Source organism: Haemaphysalis longicornis, unplaced genomic scaffold (genome assembly GCF_048455015.1).
Source record: "Haemaphysalis longicornis isolate Haplotype H1 unplaced genomic scaffold, Haemaphysalis longicornis Haplotype H1 scaffold_10, whole genome shotgun sequence".
NCBI classification, from domain to species: domain Eukaryota; kingdom Metazoa; phylum Arthropoda; class Arachnida; order Ixodida; family Ixodidae; genus Haemaphysalis; species Haemaphysalis longicornis.
Genome location: NW_027526204.1, coordinates 13,803,792 through 13,819,191, shown reverse-complemented (window position 1 = coordinate 13,819,191; position 15,400 = coordinate 13,803,792). Strand labels below are relative to the sequence as shown.

The window sequence follows — 15,400 nt, the reverse complement described above, 5'->3', positions numbered from 1 at the left end:
TAGGTAAAACACCAAAGTGACATGTGCCTTCACAGGATCAGTTGAATGTTTATTCTCCATCGATATAAATTTGAACATCGCTACTTATATTTCATCAGTATGACACCATCAGACGCACCAACATTAGACACTGGATTGCACGCACCGGAACATTGCGTAAACCCAAATGAAACCCCAAGCACTCGAAAACCATGCGAATGAAACTGAACGGGTTGCCAGCAAATCGTTTGGTGAACTCACGGCCCGCAGCATCGACAGAGCATGATTTGCGGGGCTGTCTTGTGGGGGGGCTTTGCGAGCGACGACCTGCCGGCGCGTCGCTTTGGCAAATGTGCGACCACCGCATTCCTGCTCCGTGGAGTGTACGGCAGACGCTTGCGTTGCGACGAGCTCAACTGGCGCCAACTGTTGGCGCTCATTAGCATCGTGATGCACTACTTCGCTTCACCTCTCTTAGACGGCAGCACCACCTCGTGGAGCAGGTTATAGGAAGGATATATGGCGTGTTCATACATCTGTCTGCGCTTCAGCTCATAGCGCAGTGGGGTAAGCGTTATCACCTCCCGTTGCGGCGAGGCAGACCACGGCTCGAATCCTGGCGCCGCCGGATACGATGTCAGTCATATCTTGGTGGATCCCGGAATAAAACACTTTCGTGTTAAAAATAAATGTGGTTATATAAATTATTGCCAAAAACATGGCTTTTGGTTTGCACCATTGGCTGCGTGGGGATGTTACACCAAACCTTTAAAACCATAACCACCTGAGTTTTGCTTTTCACCAAAACTTCTCTGACATTAGTACTGTTCCTCCATGAAAGCTGTCTCTGCTCAAAGAAAGTTTTTAAATGCCAATACGAATGCGTGAATTGTGGCCAACGACAGCTCCATTAGAAGCTGCAATATGCTGCTGCCACGTGGGACCCACAGTGGGGCAAAAAGATGCGCAATTTCAAAAACACACACAAACCAAAAGTGGCAAGTTCTATTTTTTGGCAAACATACGAGGAATGACGCACCACGTCCATCAGTTATGGCTACCGGGAATATCCAAAGAGTATCATGTAGTCCATCATGTCGTATGCACCACCCAATCTTGGATTTCTACACAAACAGTCTTTCAGGGACAAAATGAACTGACGTCACACCCAGCCTCATGACGTAGGGGAAGTCGTCGTCGCCTTTAAGTGAAGTGCAGACTCCAATAACTGGCAGACTAATTCATGCAGCCTAGCCCCCCCCCCCAAAGAGCTCTACAAAATTGTATTAATTCTACTCTGACCCCAGTGCACAATGTTCTAATAACTTTAAAGAAGAGCTACATCGCTTGCACCTCAACGTCACCTGAAGTCTTTCTCCACGCATACCCAACGACGTGCTCCTCCCCATGTCATCCCCTGAGCCAAAGCACTCAGCGCATCGTCCCCAGCAGAGAGGAGGGGAGAGAGCCACCTCACCTTCTTGGTGCTGCTGCTGCTGAGGTCCAGGGCCGAGCGGGAGAAGAAGTGCAGCTCCCCGCCCGTGCAGGCCACCACGAGCAGGTGGTCCGTGAGCACCGCATGCCGCGCCCCTGCCACGGGAACCCCGTACAGGCACGACGCACGCCGGGCCACGTCACCCCCGTCAAACACCTGCACCTCCAAGCAGTTTGCGGAGAGCTCGAGTAACCTGCTTCCCTTTGCATCAGGAATAGGCAGCAGCAAGTAAGGTGGGCAACTGGTGTCCTCCACAAGTCCTCAGGGGAAACACTGAAGGGCTGGATGACTTCCATGTTTCATCCCAAAAGGCCACATCCTTCACGGCTCTCTTGGCTTTTGCTCAACAATAAACGCTGCTGCGCTTAGAAATGACTTGTGCTGGAGCTTTCCCTTCCCGTGTTTCTCCTATCCTCTTTGTGGCGTAACACCAGTGGACATCACCACTTAGAGGTGAGGCAGCAGGTAACGGAAGGTGTGTCAAGTACCACACACATCTGTTCACCAACAGGTGACACGCATAGGTGCTACAGCATACCTGCATTCCTTTGCATCTTTAACCCCTTTTCCAAACAAGAGTTCTCCAATACCCGCCACCTGCGAAACTCCACCTGAGAATCTGGGCAGTGCAAGCACCCCTTCTTCGTAGCAAATGAAGAACAAGCGTATTTGTGCAGCGTCTAGTGCATTAAGCATTTACACTTAATAACGCAATGCGCTCAGTAAAACTTGGTTTGGAAGCTAGAAAACATTAAACTAGGAAGTGTTTCCAATGTTTCCACGACTTCTCTCCTATTGCTAGCAGAAGCAGCCACACATTACCGATAACAACTTCAATTCCCTGCTAACACATGTCACACTAATCTGTTTGCAGGGGGGTCAAAACTAGGGGCCACACCCACTTCGACACACAGGATCTATGGGGAGCTTTGCAATTTAACACACCAAGTAAACCTGCTCCCAACGACTTGGGGAGGCAGCACGCCTGCCACATTACACCGGACAAACCAAAGACGGGTTCCCCCCCATTTCCAGCCCCATATATACACACACGAACCTCGAGCTGCCCGCAGGCCGGGTCGAGCAGCAGCAGGCACTGGCGGCCCTGCACCAGCTGCCGGTCCAGAATGGTGTCCCTGCCCAGCTTGGACACCCGCCTGGGACCCGTCTGCTGGCTCTTCTTCTCTGCACGAGGCGGGGAACACAATCGCTCAGGCAACTTGCACGAGGGGGGCAAGGTGGCTCCAACAGCAACTCTGACAACGCCCACAACACAAAGGCCACAGAGCCACTATTCTGGGCAGACACTCCGACACCGACCCCCAATCCAGATCCTGCTCCGGTGGAAATAACCTTCTCAAAACTGTGAACTGGTCGCACTGCCTTCGCCCTGATTCTGAAACTTGTGACCTGAACGGTAAAGCAGCAACCGCATCTGCTGTCTCTACAGCCTGGAAATGGGCGCAATTTCTGCTCAAGGTAAAATGCCCTCGCCAAGCACCTCCTGCTGCCCAGCTGTACAAGGAAGCTAGCTGAGGGAAGGCCACGTGACCCACACTAGGCCCTTCCCGAAACACGAAAGAGCACAAAGGCAGCAATACACAACAGAGTCTTGGAAATGTGTTTATCAATTCACTCCTGAAGGGATTGCCGTGGAGGACTGTGGGTCCCTGTGGCGGCACAGCTATCTCTCTGGTGCATGCTGCACCACTAGCTCCAGCTTGCCCACGGCCAGCACTGCATCCATGACTACCCAGTGACTGCCACAGGGCCCCACACCTCGTGTTCCCACCCAAAGGACCTGGGGCAGACGTATTCGGCTGAAACTGGGAAGTGTTCCCCGGCCTGTTTGAGCCCCTGCATAGAACCCCCGTTTCCCACAGATGATGGCAACCACTGGTTTGCGTCTATGCACAGGCTGTGAGCTGGGTTGCAGGCGTCCTTGAAGGTCACCTAACTGGGGACGTGACGGCCGCCACGACATTTGGTGTGCCTTACGACATCAAAGCCCAAAGCAGTGGTGCTTGCAAACGTCGGAATGTTGAACCCCATGAACCACCGGGGAGTGCTGGTGTGGTGCCTTGTGGGCTCAATTGGTGGGCCCCTCACCACCTGGTGTTGGCATTCACCTTTCCAAGTGGTCTGCAAGCCAGACGACTGGAGAAGGCTGAGTAGCTCCTTTTTATGTCGCCGGTCGCCTACTCCTACCTTGACCCCACTGGTCACACGATGGGCAGCTGGCGATGCACGCAAGCACAGTGTGTGGCCTTGAAGCTTTCCCTCCCAATTTTCACCTACTGAGCTCCAGCCGGGTGCCAAGGTGCTTTGGCCCTGAGCTGCACCTGTTTGGAGCTGTGACGTGTTTATTGTCTTCATAACTCACATTTAAAGCAAAGCCTTCAGCCTCTCACTGATGATGTCCGTTAGCAAAAACTCACTGCAGCAAAGCCAACTTTCTCTGACGATGACAATGATCGTGGGTGAGTGTAGAGAAATTAAAACGCTTCCCTCCGAAGCTTGGTGATGGATAGCTCGGTTAGGCCCCCTCCGCTAAAAGTTGATGGGCACCAGAGGGAGGAAGTGACGCAGGCCTGCAACGGTGCGACGTACATAGGCCTAACGTCACGTTCAGAGGTGAAAGCTGACAGCCATTACCCACAGAAAGACTTGCAACGAGCACCATGTTGCCCTGTACGCCAACAGGCTGTTAGCCGCTGGACGTTCGGATTGACATCGCATTGTGAGATTTAAGACGTTAGGCCTAACGTCACATTTTCAGGTTTAACGCCTTGAAGCGGCACCCACTCGAAAAAGCCCCCACTGTACGCCAGGCAGCAGTCAAAACTTCCTGTTTGCACACATTTAGACTCACTCGCCACCACCGTTTTAGGCTGCAGAGCAAACTTTCACAATTGAAAAAAAAGGTACCGATTCACATTGTAGACCCGAAACCCCAAAGTTAGGCCTACGGAGAGCATGCCCGAGAGTTGCTGCGGTGTTTTTACAAAAGTGGTGCATACCTCTATAGTTGCATACTCGCCATGTGGGACTGGCCAACCAAGGAATCCATCACAAGAAATTGCTGCCATTAGACGGAGGGGCGCATGATTTTATTTTTCACGTTCCTTTCCCCTTGCACGTTTTTGGAGTTCAGTTCACTCGCACCTTAGCCCATTTTTGTGAGAGTGCTTTCTCAAGCTTCACAACACCGGCCTCTGTGCTGCTGGAATGACGCAGTCTAGCATGGTTCCATAACACACCCACCGGTCAGGAAAAGGCAGAGTAAATGTTCGAGTTACACAAAATGACGGCTGCTGCGAAAACCACACAGGAAGAAAGACTCTGCTGTTGCCTGTACTACTGAAAGCAGGGCACCATGGCGGTTGCCATGTAATCACCTTTGACTGCAGCCTCCCCACAAGAAGACTGTTGAATAGTGTGTGACCACGCCCGGCTAACTCTGCCTCCCTGATGGCACTCGTGCTACAGTAGTGTACGCAGTGCACAGCTCAGCGACTAAAATGTGTTTCACCCCTGATGGCTTCACCCTGGAAAGACAGTTGCCACAGACCAGTTCTTGCACAGCAACCAGTGCAACCATTGGCACGACATTGCAGTGGGTTGAAGGAGAGCAAAGCAGTATCCCCTCTTTGACCTGCGCATGCATTCTTTATGGACGTCCCCTAAGCCCCCGTCCATCGCACAGTTGCTGAGCCACAGCTGTGCTACCACACGGTGCTGCCCCGCCAGCCAGGAATTTCATCAAGTCTCTCGTTAAGTCTTCATCTCTGTGGCGCTGTTTAAAGGGGCCCTGAATAGGAATCCCTGAGGGGCTCGCAGTGTTACGCTCACAGTGTTGGAGTATTATCCGAGGAATGTCCTCCCAAAGAAATGGCTCGAGTTATCGTTCACTAAAAGGTGCCAGCCACAAGGCCTGGAGCTTTCGCTCTTTCCTTGCGCCCCAGAGCACTGCGCATGCTACGAGCTCATCAGCTCGCAGCAAGACCCCCTAGAGACACCTGTCACAGCTCTTGCGCTCCAAGGTGCGGGCAGTCAGTGGCTCCACTCGGCCATACGTCGCGCTTTTTTCAGCGGCCAACGTGCATGATCTGCCTATTACTGGTTGAGCGCGGGCACCGCTGACTGCACCCGCCATGCTTGCGTCCGCACATTACTTTTCGCATAGGGGAACTGACTATTTCTGGGGCAAGCACAACACGGTTGCTGACGACAAACACTGGCAGCCGCTTGCATTTCTCACATGCGGTGCTGTTTCACCAAACCAGTCCCTCCACGGCCGGTTTGAGTAGAGAGCATCGCCACAGTTTTTCGACAGCCACTTTCACAAGACACTGCAGCAGCAACCCCCAGCACAATTTTCCCCTGCACTACCATCCCCTCTCCCGGATGAGTAAACGTGTTATGACGAACAGCTGCATTCTGGCGGCTGGCGCGACAAGTTTTAGTTGCTGCGGCGTACGTTCATTCGTGCTCACATGTAGCCCACTGCATAGACAGATGCTTACGGCGGTCACGCGGACACGGACGCTTCCACCTGCAGAAGACAGTTTGTGCCTTTCAGCATTATCCATTTCTTGTCAACAACACGCCATATCTACATACACTCATGCGGCAGATGGTGGAGATCGACATCCAAGCCTACAAAGATACGCCAGGCTGGAGGAGAGTCGCTCGCACAGACAGCCATCCGAACCGCCTCAATCACTAGTGGCTTTCCCGGGAGCCCAAAACAGAGGTGCGCTGCAGCGTTTGACGGAAGCAGCCATCTGCCGCACTGCAGCCCTCAGTGCCGGCTGTGTCCCAGCTCCAGGTGTGGCATCAGTGTTGGCTGAACGGGCGACAAAGATTCGCAGGAAAACAAGGAACGACAGGAAGATGTTTTCTGCATGTTCGTGTGACCCCTGCATTACGCAGAGGTGTATCACTTGGTATATGCTATCATGAATGTGCACTCTGGCGACTGCGCCTACGACAGTTCACCAGCTCCGCAGTGCCGCGTGCAGCCATCTCAGTGGATACCGCATCACTTTGCAGAACCAATTCCCTGCCTGCTTACTCGCTTACTTAGAAGCAGCAACCGCTCTTCTTCCCTCATCATAGACACTGAAATAGTACACGAGAGTTACCCGAAAATTCCTCGTCAACTGGCACCCTGCACGCCTTCTGCTATAAATGCCCACAGGCGGAAATACAATCTCGTTTGCAGTGCCCACTCACCCAGCAGCGTGGCGGGGTCATCGGGCGAGGACCACAGCCTCCACTCAGACGTTGGGGGGGCTCCGCCGGCCGGCGTGTGGCCACTGGTGCGCAGCCAGTCGTGACCGGCCGCCTTGTCCTCCAGCAGCAGGTGCCAGTGCTGCTGGTCCACATCGGTCACCTGCGCCAGCAGCCCCCACCCCGCCGCTCACTCAAAACTAACCGGCTTTTTGGCAGCCCTGTGTTATTGACTTGCACACTAGCACGGGGAATAGCAGTTCCAAAGCAGCTCTTGGCAACAAGCCACACGCTGGCCCTGGATTATTTAGCAATGAGCGAACGGCACGGACAAAGCCAGACATGGCCCTATCAACAGGCTGGCCATGGAGACGGCTCAAGAGAGCACCTAAACACCTGCTTCATAAAGACAGTTCAGATTGGTACTTAGCTAGGAACTTCTCTTAGCAAATGTACAGGCAGTTTGCTCCGCACTTACTGCACAAAAAAACAAAGTGCAAAAAATTAAAAAAATGGTACTTAAGGATGCCGAAACGTGCATGATGCCTTGCATTGCAGTCAGGCATGTGAGATGGTGTGCTGCAGTGATGGTGTAAAAAGGTAGGTCAAGTTACAAAGCAAACTGTGTTGCTGCTCTGAAGATGTGGCAAATGTGGCAACGATGGCACCTTGCAGCAGTACTTGCTTGACACTTTCCAAGAGTTTTTTATCGCACCTGAATGCACCAGATTATTTTCTCACCTTTCAGTGTTTTGGTTTTTTTACTGGCAATACTGATTTCGACTGTACCCATAGCCCCAGCCTCAAAATGATTGCAGTGAGTGAGGTGCCCTTTTATGAGGATGGGTTAGGTGTGCTGGAGATGTGACGGGTTTTCCAGGTCCCACTTACATCCCCCTTTTCAAGCAATACCATCCAATGCAATCCTCTCACCCCTTTGGGCCCTTTTCCTCCTCTCCTTCTTGCCTAGGTGGATCACCAATAGCCTGACGAGTAGCCTATCAGTGTTTCACATTAAAAATGATGAAACTACGCAACTACAGGGGACGAATCTTAGGAGGTCAACCTTCCAACACCCACAAGAAGACAGCGTGCTACAAGAGCACAATGCTGTTATACAGTTAAACCTCGTAACGAAATTGAAGGGGCACCACGATTTGCTCTTTCTGACCAATATTTCATTATAGCCGTAGTGGGGAATTTACTGCAAATACTGTGCACTGTACTTACCTAAAAGGAATAGCGGGCGAAATGGGATCTTGCCACATGGCAGCACACAGCAAAATAAATGCATTCTGGAGATAGAAAGGACAGTTGCGCACCCACTTTATTAAAAGTTCAAATTACGTAACGACTATTTCAAACAGACTTTGCTGCAAAGAAGCACGGAACTGGACGTCTGTGCATCTTTCTGATGCAAACGATGACTCGCTCAGCTTCATGCCCAATGTGGCGACTTTTATCAAGGCTGCCTTCCGCTCTAGCGTCGTAGTCTTTTGCCTTTGCTTCCCGCATGGCACACTCGATTTGCTCAAATCATGCACGCAGCACGATAAAGAAAAGACTGAAGCCTTCTAAAAAAAAGATAAGAAATCATGTACAACTTTAATAACGCGGCTTTTGTGGAGAGTAGGGTTGCCACCTTTCCCCGAAAAAAAAAAAAAAAAACAGCCCTTCGGGTGGACGGGGGGGTATATAGAATGTGCCGACAAAAGATGCCATGTTTTTGACATGCAGTGCCATTTATTGTAGCGTTTTCTTAGAGAGAAATCAACATAACTTTTGTACTGACAGTGATTGAGAGCTTGGTTATTGCTCTGTATGTGCTTCACTGAAAAGTGACTCCAATTGCTAACCGCGGCGGCAGCTCTTCGTTGTTCTGTTCCTCCCTTACGTCCCCCTCCATCACAGGCAGCGCGCTCGCCCGCATATTTTCTCTGCTCGCGTGTCTTTGCGCAGCTTGTCAACGCATATTTATCGCCTTAGTTGTTGAATTGACACTTATAAAACGCCAAAACGGACATAATCACGGCACGAGGGCCAAAACACCGGCCAATGACAGCCGGTTTTAAGTATGGACCGGCAACCGGCCCGCTGTTTAAAAAACCGGTCGGGCCAATCCAAAACCGGGCAGGTGGCAACCCTAGCGGTGAGTGACAAGGCGAGTGCAGGCAAGCGCGCCACAGCCATGCATGCCGCGTGCATTGGCTGCGTGCCGTGTGCAGTGAGAGGGAAGTCGGAACAGCATTGTGTGTGCAGGGGGACGCATGGCATGCCGTCCAGCTTTGCGCACATTACTGGAGGATGCATGGCCGGAGTTTTGAACTATTATATACAGTTGTCGTGTTGGCCACCATCTCAAATCCGTGTTGTACACTCTCATGAAATTGGCTCAAATTTTTATTTCCTAGCAAAATTTCCTCATTACATCCCTTAACGGGCAGATTTTACCTACCGTATTTTCCGGTGTATAAGTCACAGTTTTTTTCTTAAATTTTCGTTGGTGCGTCTTATCCACCGGTGCGACTTATGTATGGAATAAATACGGTTCACGGCAGCCGCGCGTGGCCAGCGCACGTTCAGAGACACAGCTCTATGGTCTAAATGAATCCAAAGCCCACCGCTACGGTGTTTCTTATAGCCTATATGTTGCTTCGGGACGTTAAACCAAAGAATTTGCAGCTTTTTCTAGTCAAAAACAATGATAATGGCCTGCGACAACCGCGCGCCACTTTCTGCCATGCGCAGTAACTACAGTTCAGAATAAATTCAGAGTAACATCAAACTGGGTTGCAAAAATAAAATGCAGCTTATAAATATTACAGAGAGTGTTACTCTAAAGGAGGTAAATGTGCTGCGAATTTTTAATATGACAGCTTGCTGATAAGTTTCAATTTTCGGGCCACTTCCGGGCGCGTCACTTCCGTCCGCCATGACACCTTTATTGCACTGATTTACAACAGCACGCAAGAGACACGCCACGTTTGGAGAGGTGGCCAAATGTGTTTCCGACACTTGGGACTCCATTTCTACAAAAACAGTTGTAGCCGGGTTCATAAAGGCCGGACTGATCCGTTCCGCGAGTGGTGACAATGTTGGCAAAGAAGACATCAGTGAGTCGGAAGGCGACAGCGATGTGCCGGCGGAACTCCCACTTGAAGTTGCTGAATTGTTTGTTAGCAAGTCAGAGGAAGAAGACTTCGATGGTTTTGCCTAAATGCCGTCTGTAAGTACATGCCATCTGTGTGTATCAATAAACCATTTTTGAGAAGTTAGCTCTGTCTAGACGTTGGACGGTATATGCACGTGTCTATACTCGGTTACAACTCAAGAACGGCACCACCTCATGTAGTGTATCACTCCGCCAAAGCGCCGGACCCGTGACGTCAGTGGGCGCACGTTTTGAAAGGGGTTTGCTATGAATGCGTGATATCGTCTGCCTTGTCTCAGGCAGTTTGTTTGTCGTCACTGAAGTTGTTTATAAGCATATTAAGTCCAAAAAATCATGGGAACGGCTCACGCCACGTTCAAAATATTCCCAGTAACGACCTACTTGCGCCGCGCGGAGAAACATCTGGCTATGGTGATGAGGCACAGTGGCAACTTCCGGTGCCGTTCTTAAGTTGTCACCGAGTATAGCCCTCCTTGCCGGGCGATGCGTTGACAGGCGGAGGCCGCCGCAACCATGTACTTCTGCTGCTCTTTCTAACGATCTAATTCACTATGAGTTCACCGAATTAACAAGTGCGTCTTGTGCACCGGTGCGTCTTATACACCGGTGCGACCTATATACGTTTTTTTTTTTTTCCGGGAAAACTGTCATTTTGAGGGGGGTGTGACTTATACAAAGGTGTGACTTATAGACCAGAAAATACGGTAGTTTAAATGAGATTCCAAATACCTTGGTTTCTATGGGGCCCTTCGAGGGAAATTACACTTTGCTCGTTGTATCAATTATTTCGTTACAGCCCGTCCTGTTATAATGAGGTTTCACTGCACGAATGTTCACTTTGCCTAACAGTGCATGCTAAATATTCCGCAGCTAAGAAATACAAAACCACAATTTTCCCTGGTTATTTTCATTGCAGCTCGTTTGGTGCCAGAACCTTTTCTACATGGACAATGCAGAGGCTCTTGTGAACTGGTCCTTCCTAGACTATCACTACTTCCCCAAACAACACAGCCCAATCAGTTCCAATCTTTAATTTTCATGCAGAGATCACTCCACGGGTCTTCTCATCCAATGGCTGTCTAGGCTGATCAAAGTGCGCCTCTGATGCATGCCCCCTCATCCTACCGTTGCAAGAGCAATGGCGACAGGCAAAGAAACACGCTCCGCTGCAGACAAGCTCGGGGCCTCTTTGCGCAGCAACCAGCCCTCACCAGCAGGTGGGTGATGCTGCGCACGGAGCTGGTGACCACCTGCACGTCCACCACGGCCTGGCCAATGGTGGTGCTGGCCAGCTGCCGCCGCCCCAGCTGGTCCACAAAGCACACCACGCCCAGCTGCAGCAGTACAGGGGATGGGGGTGACAGTTGGTGAACGCTTGCTCTTGAGAGGCCCCTACTGGAGAACTGAATTACTAGACGGGCAGCATCACCGCTATGGTACGACGAGTCGATAGGGGCTATGATTACTCATGAGCGTGGCAAAACACCTATGCAGTGGGTGAACATGAGACGCTCCCAGCTGCGACGGGGGAGGGGGGAATACAGGCTCAGTCAGTGCCCGCTTGCTTTTGAGATATCTAAATTCGTGACTCAAATCGGGCGAGGGACCGCTTCAAAAGTCACAACTGGTGCGACAAAGCAATGAGGGCGATCAATAATTATAAACAACGCGGCGTGATGCATGGTCGTCGGCAGGATTTTTCTTGAGGGGGCCAACCCACTGTAATGCGGGGGAAAGGGGGCAGTTGTTCTGGTGTGGCCTGGGGAGGCAAGTGCCCCTTGTGTAACCCTCTGCCGACACCCACACTATCGTGCCATGGGTGAACATGAGAGCAATGCAGTGGCCACGTAGCAACTCAAGCCTTAAACTTTGAAAGTCCATTCGTCAAGGCCTAAACGTTATCTTTGAGTTAAGTCTCCAGGTTAACTTCAGTCTTTTCTCGTCTCGCCTTAAGAGTGACATTACAGTAATGCCCCAATGGCTGTTCCAGTGGCCCTCAAATGACACAAAACCTTTGGGAAAGAGGCGCAGCCCAACTGCGATGGCAAACACAGCTGGCCCTTTTCTTTGTCCAAGTCAAACTGACCCATCCCAGCAATGCATGAGGGCTCATTTAGCACAATTTGGGCTGCCGCCTGATAGAACTGAGGTGGAACTTTCAGCCATTGTGGCACAATGCTGGGTTCCACGGGGATCCTCTTGTTGTAGTTAACCCTTTCTGGTCCATTGTCGGGTCTAGCTCAGAAACGCAACACGGCCGTAGCAGTCTGTTGTCAGGTTTCGCCCGACTTGGGTGTTCAAGGTTAAATTTTGAGGTTTTTCTCACTGCGACATGCTTGAAAGATTGCATACATGGTGCACCATCTCTTGAGGCAAAAGTGAACTGGTTGAAGCTTTCCTCTTCTTGCACTAGGGTGCAGCCCAATGTTCAGCACGGGCCTTCTGGATCCGAGCGCGTTTTCACATTTCAGCTGTTTGGCGATAAGCATGGCCACTTTCTCATCGTGTGCGTTTTACAATGGCGCACTTAGCGAAAGCGATGATGACTTCAGTGAGGAAGGGAATTACGTGCCTCCATCAGATGTGCTGTCTGCGGCGATAGAAGAACAAACAGAGACTGGACAGAAACTGCGTTTTTCTGAAAAACCTGCAGCAACCACCCTGGCCGGAACCCAGGAGAATGCTTCGAGCAGTTTCACATGCCGCTCAAATATCGGTGATGGAGTTCCAAGCAGAATGCGAGAGAAGAAATAAATATCCTGCAAGTTTTTCTTGCACAGTTTGCATTTTTCTTAGTGGCGCCAGAAAGTGGCAAAAAGCTGCAGACCAAAACGGCTGGAAAGTGGGTAAAAGTTTAGGACTGGAAAGGGCTAACAAGGTTATTTTTTTCCCCTTCTAAATGCACGGACAGTTGCTGGGACCTTTCAAGTCAATAAAATTAAGCACCAAAAATGAACCTTCCACGAACATGCTCACACCCGCACGCAGGAACATGGCAAAGTCTTGAACACACTGGACTGGGAACACACCTCTGTGCCCAGGACAGCCACTGGAACTCCCTTGAGCGTCTGCCACCAGCAGATGCATGTTGGCGTGCCTGCGATAAAAGAAATACACTCAAAACGGGCACCCCACGCCACAGCAGTAGTGCCAACAAAGCACAACAGTAAAAAATCTGCGCATTACCACAAACTGCCTTCCACCTTCAGCTGTGAGATATGACACAGAATGCTTCAGGACCAACTGTGGGAACTCTGAATGCCACGATGATGTTTGAAGCTGAGTAGTGTCGGGTACTACTTGCATCTTTTTTGTAGTGCAGGGGTTCTCAAGCATGTTGGTCCCAGGGAACCCTGCTAAGTTCCGTTAAGTGCCAAGGAACCCCCCCCCCCCCCCTCCCGCCAGTTTTCATTCCGTTCATGCTACATTAACGTGCAATAAATTCAAAAGCAAGCAAGGGTATCGTTTTTTTCCCGTCGACTTAACACGAGCATGTACGCTAGCGGCACCTATCTCTAAACAGGAGAAATGCGCATGGGGGTAATATAAGGCCGAGATTCAAGTGCAATAGTTTAACCACGTGGCCCGTTTTCGGAGTCTGGCTGGCTACAAGCTGCTAGCGAGATTTATTGCGCAGCTCGCCCGTTTCTGTTATGCGCCGAGATACATGTGCTCTCGGGCGTGAGTAATGGAGGTTCCTTAGATCAATCGAACCTCAAGTTCACCATATAAGACTGTGCGACTGCGGAACCAGGGAAAATTTATCAGTGGCTCGCGGAACCCTAAGGAGGGGCCTGCGGAACCCCTAGGTTCTGCGGAACCCACTTTGAGAAACCATGTTGTAGTGTATACCCACGCCATAAACATGATGATGTCTGAAGCCGAGTAGTGTACAGTATAGTGTAAATTCTTTTCATTTCCAATAAGGGAGTCATTTCGAAGTTGGGTACGTCATCTACTGCAAATCTAGGGGTTGCTAACTTTGATAAATTTTTGTGAAACGGAACTGTGATGACATTGTGGCTGGCAGGAATCACTGTGCAATCTCTCTCAGCCCAGCTCAGATAGGTGAGACATCACTTTCATCACACACGCATTCGAAGGAAGTACTTAAAATAAGCATTTCTCACAAGAACTAGAAAGCACGAGTTCTGTGCGGTGATAAATCACTTTTTTAAAGAAGTGGGTACCTCCACCAATCACAGTGGAGTCAGATGAAATTGCATGAACTCTGTGTAAGCACTGAAAGCCGTTCATTTTTGCATTAACAAATTGAAACATCGCGGCACACAAACTTAAGCCAAGCACATGCTGATTGCATAGTTGCAGCCGCCATTCCATTCCAAGCATTGTGGAAAAAGTTGACCGGGGAATAACAGCACAATAAATTTTTGATACCACAGCGATCTCAACTGAAAGAGCGCAAAATGCATGTGAAAAGGTGTGTGCGTGATGGGTCGCGCAATTTTTGACTGTTGACCAAAAGCTCATGAGAAAGGATGTTTCCATGCAGATTCTTTGTCCAGTGAAGATGCCATCACTGCTATCAATAATCCCTACCTTTGTGACAGGGTTAGACTGTTAGAGTGCGTAGACCTCAATGGACCTTAAATTCAGGAAAAAAATGAACTGTTTTCAAAAATACCTCCTGAAATGTTTAACTGGTCCTCAAAATTCCCCCCCAAAAAAACCATTTCTGTTACTGTCGCAGCTTTTCATAGTTTAGTGGCAAATCAAATGAAATCACTCTGTAGAGTAAACAGCAGAAACTTGCTCCTCATTGCTGGGAAAAATTAACGATCCACTGTACCAAATATTTTATTCTACCCCGCTTATGGACAGGGGGACCAACCGGCAGTCAGGGCCCAGCCACTCCCCAAAAAGCCAATCTTCACATTTAAAAAAGTAATAGTACGCAGAAAGCATTTATACCTACTCAGCCCTACAGAGTGCTTAAAACTTTAAATTTCTTTCAACTGATTAAATTACTGTCAACCCTGCCTCCATGTCCACACATTCGAGACAAATCATGTGTGTAAAAGCCTAACCACAAGGAGTGATTTCGTGAGCAGCACAACAGGCGACAACGACAAGTTGTCGCTGTCGCTTGACTTCTCGCTCGCCAATGCACTCACACGACAGTGACGGGCGACAGCTCGTCGCCCGGTCACTGGCAACTAAGGAAGCGACGCCAGCATGTGCGACCCGCTTTTTGTTCACAAGCTGGTTACGAATACAAAAAAATCTATGAATACAGTTTATTATTACACCGCGTAATTATACTTCATTGAAAATGCAGTTGGTGACGTTTTTATATGGCAATTATCAGTTCATTTTACATTACTACATGTCCACAGTTTTGTACTTCCCACTTGCACAGAACGGGCGCACGCACTCCAAGGGGGTAGTGCGGGTTTTGGGTCATTTGTGTGCTGCCAGGCTGAAGGCCCTGCGGTTGGTTTCCAGTGAAAGAAAATGCTCATGCGTTGTGCCTTCAATGAATAACAACGATGAATGCT

At 50.0% G+C, this 15,400-nt stretch overlaps 1 protein-coding gene across 2 annotated transcripts in view; it reads right to left on the bottom strand.

Moving 5' to 3' along the window:
* The window catches only part of LOC144158215 (uncharacterized), a 154,858-nt gene that overhangs the window by 131,403 nt on the left and 8,055 nt on the right, over positions 1–15,400 (bottom strand). For both annotated transcript variants that reach the window (XM_077688913.1, XM_077688914.1), the window contains exons 4-8: positions 12,911–12,978; positions 11,093–11,215; positions 6,713–6,872; positions 2,532–2,659; positions 1,457–1,630 (exon numbers count right to left, since the gene is read on the bottom strand). In XM_077688913.1, the coding sequence (XP_077545039.1) occupies positions 1,457–1,630; positions 2,532–2,659; positions 6,713–6,872; positions 11,093–11,215; positions 12,911–12,978 (653 nt within the window). The remainder of the gene's footprint in view (positions 1–1,456; positions 1,631–2,531; positions 2,660–6,712; positions 6,873–11,092; positions 11,216–12,910; positions 12,979–15,400) is intronic.